Here is a 7,874-nt window from a genome sequence, read left to right as displayed (position 1 = left end):
AATGCTTCCTGACATTCTTGTTAACTGAGATGGAGAACAGAACATATATGATGCTAAAAGTAGGAAACAGGTGTTTGAAGAAACAAATAACAAAAATGATAGGGCAAAATTGCAGACAAGGTTAAACAGATAATAGAAACACCAAAAGGACACCCGAATTATGATTACTATGGGATCCCGATTGCTAATATCTGAATGATGCTGAAGGAGGGCAGGGCTGAAGGAGGCCCTGCCGACAGTTTCCTTTTCTCCACTGTTGTATCCCCTTGAAGTCCTCCGTGGAGAATGCCATGCAGGGCAAGGCAGGGCACCTTGGCTGGGAATTGAGGGTGCTTTTCATGTTTTGCTACATTTGGAGACAGTAACAGAATCCTACAGGGGATCCCAGCCCCAATGATATCTTCTGCACTCATGCACACCAGCAAACAGAAATCCACAGGGCCCAAAAGACACCGCAAAACACAAACTACTGTTGTCATGGAAAATGATGACTTAGGCAAAAATTTTATTTTTAAGCTCTTTAAAGATTATTACAAACACAAACTTTCCTTCTAAAAGTGTCCCCAATTAAATCAAAGGCATATCACTCTAATAAAATTTGTGACATGAATTCTTTTAGGTAATAATATCTTCATATTTTGTTTTTAACCAATTGCAATGTTCTAAATGTAGATCACATTTAAACATTTTTAAAGGCATGGGCACATTTTTAAAAGCTACAATCACAATTGTTGTAAAGTATAGGAACTACAGAAAGATCTAACCAGCTTCACACAGGACAGGCGGCCTAACCATACATCAATCTTTCCGTCTGCTGAGGAGCAGCACCCAAGCGCACTGTCCAGGTCAGACCATTTGCTCTTTAGGAAATGGAAAAGCTCTCCTTTACAAAATCAGGATATCAATTATTCCCCCAATTGTATTCTTTGTTTCATTGAGTAACTTAAGTTTTTATGAAAAAATTTGTACTAGAGTATAAAAATGTTAGGAAAATTACAAATACTCGGTTTGTGGAAATACAACATTTCTGTCCTGAAATGCAAATACTCAGTCAATAAAACAATCCTCTATCACAGGCTCCATGGCGAAAGAGATGCATCCAGCAAGTTTGGTAGTGAGGTTAAAATCAAAACAAAACATTGATTTCCATAGAATTTTGACCTCGGACCAGGCCACAGAGAAAATGATTGGCTCTTGAAATCTGTTTCCTTGGGACTTGGCAGCAGTCATCCATCACCACGCCCACCAGGCTTCCTCAGCGAGCTGCTGCTTCCCTGTTGAAGAGAGTTCCATTGGTTTTCGCTTTAGTGAGATGCACTTGTAAAGGAACCTTATCATTTCACAGGACACCAAAAGTGCACAACATAGAAACCATTACATGAAGACAAGAGAATACGTAAGCACATCCTTGGACAGACAACTCTCACAGTTGTGCATTGTAACGGAGAACTGTGTCACCTTGGCAACCCAGTGTGCCGCTCCCTTGACTACACCCCTCAATTCAATGTGAACAGTTTCCTTTTTACAAACATGTAAGAAAGATGATCATTTACTGTGTAAACACAAAATGTGAAATATGTTGGTCCCAGGACTAATAACCCATGACCTTGTCATCTTTTAAAAACTATGGGAACGTACAGGGGTGAGGGCCTTGCGCACGCTGGCAGCAGAGCTACACTGCTTTTCAGACAGTCTTCATGAGTCAGCCAGGCTGCCCTAGAACTCACCCAGTTTCAATTTCTTTATACAGTTTTCAGATTGGTAGGTAGGCAAAAGTTGGAGACTGCTGGGTTCATACAGTTTTCACCACATCCTGCACCAGGGTCAAGCAGGAGGTGGGGCGGTCTGAGCGAGAAGGGCTGGATGACACCAGCGCAGCCAGGGGGAGAAGTAGCGACTCCGCGACCTGGGCAGGTCGTGCGCACCAGCTGCTTACCCTCTATCCTGCACTCTCATTGAGAATGGACGGGATCTATATTTTTAAAATGGTCTTAATGAAGAAGATTCTTTGATAAATCTTCCCAGAAACTGAAGCGTTTATAGACTAGGGAGCTGCTGATTGTTGTCATGAGGACATCTTGACAGCCACGGGGGACAACTGTCCTCACTCAGAACGCAGGAGGCATGAAGCTAATCATTTCAAGATCCACTTACCAAGAAAGCTGACCACTTGAAAATATACCTTCCTAAGTCCTCCTTCCACAGACTACATTTCATGTCATTGGGTACATCAACAAAATCTTTTCCTGCTGCTGGCTCTCAGGGGAATGGTTCTGAAGGTCCGTGTCAGTGCCTGCCTATGAGACCACCTTCCCTTCTCCTCTGTTAGCGGTGGGGTAGCATCCGGATTAAGCCACTGAAAATCTTGGGATGTGGGTCATAGTTTCCATGCTTGTTCACCTGTTTGTTCTACTGTCTTTATTCTGACTGAGTTGCTTCTGGACATCCTGGGTCTCTCTCTCTCTCATGGTCAACTCTGTTCCTGTTCCTTGCTGTGAATTGTTGGTTCTAAAAATGCCTTTGGGGGTTCCCGCTTGTGTTTCATTTCTTGCCTTGGCCCCTCTCTGACTTTTTTCCTTTTCTCTACTGTCACTATTTTCTTGGAGCTCTAAAAGCTGACTTGTTAAGTTTTTAACTCTTGAGGTTACACTTCTTTCTATAGAAATGTTTGTGATTTTTATTTTTATCTAGTGGATTAAAACTCCATTCTTATTTACTATACGTCATTAGAAAGTTGTTTTTTTTTTAATGTAGAAATGTAAAACCTCAGACACAATTCACATATCAAATGATTCCCAAGAAGGAGGAAGGAGAAGGCCCTGGTCCTAGAAAGGCTTGATGCAGCATTGTAGGGGAGTACCAGGACAGAGAAATGGGAGGGGATGATTGGGGAATGGGTGGAGAGAAGAGGGCTTATGGGACATAGCAGTACCAGGAAAGGGGAAATCATTAGGATTGTAAACAAAGAATATAGAAAAAAAGAAAGAAATGTAAAACCTCAATGCAAAACACTCAAACTCATGCTATTCTAATTAATAAATTACCAGAAATGTGTCTTCAGTTATTAACTGTTAAAACTGCTTTAGCACTACACACACACACACACACACACACACACACACACACACACACACCAGTAGACCAAAAGCTACAGTCTATCTTCCATTAAAACAGAGATATGTCCCGGGCAGTGGTGGCGCATGTCTTTCATATCTCTGTGAATTCAAGGCCAGCCCACAGAGCAAGTTCTAGGACAGCCAGGGTTACACAAAGAAACCCTGTCTCGAAAGAAAGAAAGAAAGAAAGAAAGAAAGAAAGAAAGAAAGAAAGAAAGAAAGAAAGAAAGAAAGAAAGAAAGAAAGAAAGAAAGAAAGAAAGAAAGAGAGAGAGAGAGAGAGAGAGAGAGAGAGAGAGAGAGAGAGAAAGAAAGAAAGAAAGAAAGAAAGAAAGAAAGAAAGAAAGAAAGAAAGAAAGAAAGAAAGAAACAAAGAAAGAAAGAAAGAAAGAAAAACCCAAACAAATAAAGCAGAGCTCTTTAGGAAGCTGGTGCTAGACAGAAGCCATAGCCCTAGGCAGACTCAAGGCAGCTGGCGCCTCTGTCAAGTCCTTAGTCCCCAGACATGCAAGTCAGAGGGTAACACCAAATAGCGCATCACAACTCTGGGATGCTGTAAGGGCAGAGAGGGGATTAAGGTCAGGAAATACTGCTGGCCAGCTCAGTTAAAGAGCTGCGTGCATAAGGCAACAGCATGCCACAGACAGGGCCAGAGAACAGGCTCCTCTCAGCTAGACCTTCCATGTGCTGGGAAGCTACAGCCCAGAAGCACCCATCAGGCAAGGCAAGATTCTGACTCTGTCTTAACCTTTGGACAGCTCCCCAAAGACACTATGGTCCCAAGATGACAGAGCGCACCCCAACTCACCAGTCTTCACAGTAAAGCACAGGACCTGGGCTCCCGGAAGGGGTTGCTTCCGGCCGGCACGCCGAGCAGCAGGGCGTCCTTGCACGCATTCTGAATGCAGTACTGCTGAAGCTCTGCGGCTGCCTGAGAGACCTGAGACAAAGCACAGCGTGACCCGCTGCCCACAGCCAGCCCGAGGTGGGACACCGCTGTCATCATCCAAGGCTGTCTGCTAACTCCAGCCACTCAGTCCCACAATGGGAGACTACGCTGTCTACCACTGAGTCCAGGATACTGTTAGACTGCTTCGACAAAGGATATGCAACTTTAATCCATTTAGAATTCTAGTTTTAAGACCAAATTGGTAAGGAAATGGCCCGTTCTCAAGTTCCCAGTACAAATATGTAAAACATGTACAGGTAATCTAAATTTGCTATGTGAACAAGGCTGGGACTTTGTCCAGTCTGTGCCAAACATGTGAAAGAATTATTCTTCTATGCTGTTCAGAAAGAACAGCTTGCTGGTTAAGAATGTTGTCTCTGGGGCTGAGGGTGGGGCTCAGCGATAGAATGTCTGCCTAGCACAAGGGAGGCCCTGCAGGACAAAACACAAAAATAACAGTACTGGTCATCATCATCATTGTAAATAAAACAGAGCTATTATGTTTTAGCCATGGTTTGAGTTTGTCCTTCAAAGGTTTATATGTTGAAATTTAATCTCTACTATGAAGGATGAAAACTTGTTTATGTATTTTTTATATATGGGTGTTTTATCTACATGTACATCTGTAACCCGGAAGAGGACACTAGATTCTATGAGACTACATTATAGGCGGTTGTGCGCCACTGTATGGGTGCCAGGAATTGAACTCAGGACCTCAGCAAGAATAGCCAGTGCTCTTAATCACTGAGCTGTCTCTCCAGCTCCAAGAGGGTAGACCTTGGCCCCTCCAGAACCATAAGCTAAATAAACTTTTTAAAATGTTTCTCTCTCTGTGGTACTTGGTGCGCCTCCACAAGCCCTTGTCTAGCGCAGGTTAGAGTCTCTTCCCTCTATGGTGTCCCCAGGGTTAGCAGGCATTTGACTGTTTTTCTTCCAGGTCTGATGGTCAATGATACCGAACACTCTCAACGACTCTACTTTTAGTTCCCTATCTTCTGTCCGCAGACAGCCTTGTTCCCAGCCAGGGGCTCCAGCCAGCACCAAGGCTTCAGTAATCCAGGGTGAAGCTTTTACGCGCTTACGCTGAGCTCACAATGGCCACTAGGTGTCGCTGCTCCTTCTATGTCTTCACGGCCACCAGAAGCTGACTTTGCTCGCTCTTTCCAGGCTGGGTTCAGCCTTTTCCAGCCAGCCCTTGGCTGACCCCACCCCTACTTGCTGGCATACTTCCTGCTCATCCACCCTCTGGATCAAACTCCTTTAGCTTTCCGCCCTCAAAATCCTCGGTGGTCAGATACCAGCGAGGAAAAGGGACGCACAGCGGTACAGGCCTCCTATCTCGGAGTCTCGCCTGTGGCTGCCCAGGCCGGCGAGCTCTACCGTGGACAGTAAGCATTTCCTGTTTCACAAGACAGCCATCCCCTAGACCTGGCATCCATAATCAGAGGCACTCTACACACATCTCCTTTTTTCCTGTCCCCGAAGATGTCACCCCAAACCCTTGTCTCTTCTACATTCATCTTGCCTCCATTTTCCTTGACAAAATAAAATGACAAGATAAATAAATCTTTCCTATCAGCCCAAAACCCTTTTTTATTTTAGAGGGGGAAAAGGAAGTTATTTCTTTAAAACTGGTAAACTTTTTTTTAACCAGTCGGACTTCCACTACACCTTACTGGCGAGTCTCTGTGTCTCCGTATTTGGTGCCTCTGTCCCTTTACCTTGTAAACCTGGCTATCTGAAGTCATTTGTGTATTTGTTTACTGTATCCACCCGAATCCCCTATTCCCTGGAGTAGCACCAGGTCGAGGGCTAAGACACTATTGAGGAAACTAGCATGTACCTAGCCACACACTGCGAATCACACTAGCTGCCAATCACACAGCCACCAGAGTAAACCCTGGCTGTGTTTGCAGGCCTTCATTTTCATTTTATCTCGCGCGTGTTTCTGCCTGCATGTCTGTGCACCACGTGAATGCCTGCTGCCTGAGGAAGCCAGAGTCGCCTGAAACTGAGGGATGGTTGTGAGCAACGTGGGTGTGTGCTGGGAACTGAACCCGCGTTCTCCGGAACAGCAGCTAGTGAGCTGAGTCATCTCTAGCCTCTTTTGACAATCCTCTCACCTTTCTCCTTTGAACTTGTCCCTGGCAGCACGCTACAAGTTCTGTTCTTTGTCTCTTTCACGCTCACATATTTTAATGACCTCTTTCGGCCTTGTGCTGTGGGCTTCTGTCCACACAGCGAAATCTCCCCCTGGATATCTCTGTAAAAGCCACAGATCCAAACGGAACTCACTTCCTCAACTCTCCCTTCCGATCCCCCAGCGTGGCGGGGGCAGCTGAGGAAGGCCGAGCATCCTTCTCCCGCAGCCACCTCGCTCGCATCTGTTTCTTCCGTGGCCTCCCTCCCCATCTCTAAGCAGCATCCTCCCGCAGCCGGGTTGGCCGAGTCCAGGCCGCCAGCGTGTCGCCAGCCTGCTGCGGGCACGCCCACGGAGGCTTCGGACCGGGTGTCTGGGACACGCTGCGCCGCCGGAAGCACCCGTGGGGCCTCCAGCGCTCGCCCAGGGATCGAGCCTGGAGCCACCCCGCATCCACGCGCGGCTCGCGAGCACCCAAGGCCCCGGCGCGCGCCCGGCCCAGTGGCACCCACTTCCTCCGGGCCCCGGCGTCCTGCGCGCCGCTCGGTCGACGTCGGGGCTGGCGCCGGGATCCGGCTGGGCGAACGCTCACCTTGATCCTCTCCACGCCGGCCTCCAGCTTCAGCTGCTCCACCAGGCGCTGCAGGGCGCTCACGCTGGCCCCGGAAGACATGGCGGCTAAGGCTGCGCGCGGCGGGCTCGGCTGGGCGGAACCGCAGCCGAGCGGGGAGCCGCCCCGGGGCGGGGAAGCCGCCGCGCCCGCCCCGCTGTCCCCGCGCTGGGGTCGCGAGCTATCCGGCCCCGGTCGTCCAAGCCTCGGAACAAACCTAGGTGGCGCCTGCGCTGCGAAGGGAAGGGCACTGTAGGACGTCGGGAAGAGCAAGTGGAGCCTTCGAGGAAATCCAGCTAGTTGGTCTGATACAGAATGAAATGACACCAGCCGCTCACCCACCAGCTATAGCCATTGTTTCCAGTCTTCTCCCAATTTTGTGTTTTGAGTGTGCACATTTGTTTTACAAAACTGAGATCATTACGTAAAAACTTTAGGTTTTTTTTTTTTTTGGTGGGGGGTTGTTTGTTTTTGTTTTTTACACTTACTATGTAATAAACTATATCGCCATCCTCATACACCATCGTACCAGTCAGCGCTCACTAAACTGGATTATGCGTAAAGGCAATATCAGTGGGCTTGCTGAACTTCAAAGCCCAGAGACTTTACAGCATCGGTTTAATTAAGAATAACTTCAAGGCCCCTCTCCAATTCAACCACAGGGGTCCCCGAGTAAATTGGGGAGGAGGTGGAGGAAGCTGAGGAGAAAGGCGACCCCATAGGAAGACCAGCTGTCACAACTGACCCGGACCCCCAGGATCTCTCCGACACTGGGCCACCAACCAGGCGGCATTCACCAGCTGAAATGAGCCCCGACACGTGGAGGACTGCCTCTTCCGACCTCAGTGGGAGACTCGGGGCCCCAGGGAGTGGGAAGATCTGGTCAGCTGCTGGTGTGGACACATCCTCTTGGGGACGATGGTGGAAGGGTAGGGGATAGGGATAGGAATGGGATGAGGAACAGTCAGAGAGCAGACGGAGAGGGGGATAACAACTGGACTGTAAAAAAAAAAAAAAGATTAAAGAATAATAATTTAAAAAAAATAAAAAATAGCTTCAA

The 7,874-nt window shown here is 47.6% G+C and overlaps 1 protein-coding gene across 1 annotated transcript; it reads right to left on the bottom strand.

Moving 5' to 3' along the window:
- Positions 1-485: 485 nt before the first annotated feature.
- Positions 486-6,925, bottom strand: Gng10 (G protein subunit gamma 10). The gene is made up of 3 exons (XM_052176556.1): positions 6,797-6,925; positions 3,924-4,055; positions 486-1,274 (listed from the first exon to the last, which is right to left on the bottom strand). The coding sequence occupies exons 1-2, from the start codon at positions 6,875-6,877 to the stop codon at positions 3,930-3,932; spliced, it is 207 nt and encodes a 68-aa protein (XP_052032516.1). The 5' UTR covers positions 6,878-6,925; the 3' UTR covers positions 486-1,274; positions 3,924-3,929.
- Positions 6,926-7,874: the final 949 nt, after the last annotated feature.

This window comes from Apodemus sylvaticus, chromosome 3, assembly GCF_947179515.1.
Source record: "Apodemus sylvaticus chromosome 3, mApoSyl1.1, whole genome shotgun sequence".
In the NCBI taxonomy this organism is placed as follows: Eukaryota; Metazoa; Chordata; class Mammalia; order Rodentia; family Muridae; genus Apodemus; species Apodemus sylvaticus.
This window is presented reverse-complemented; position numbering and strand designations above follow the sequence as displayed.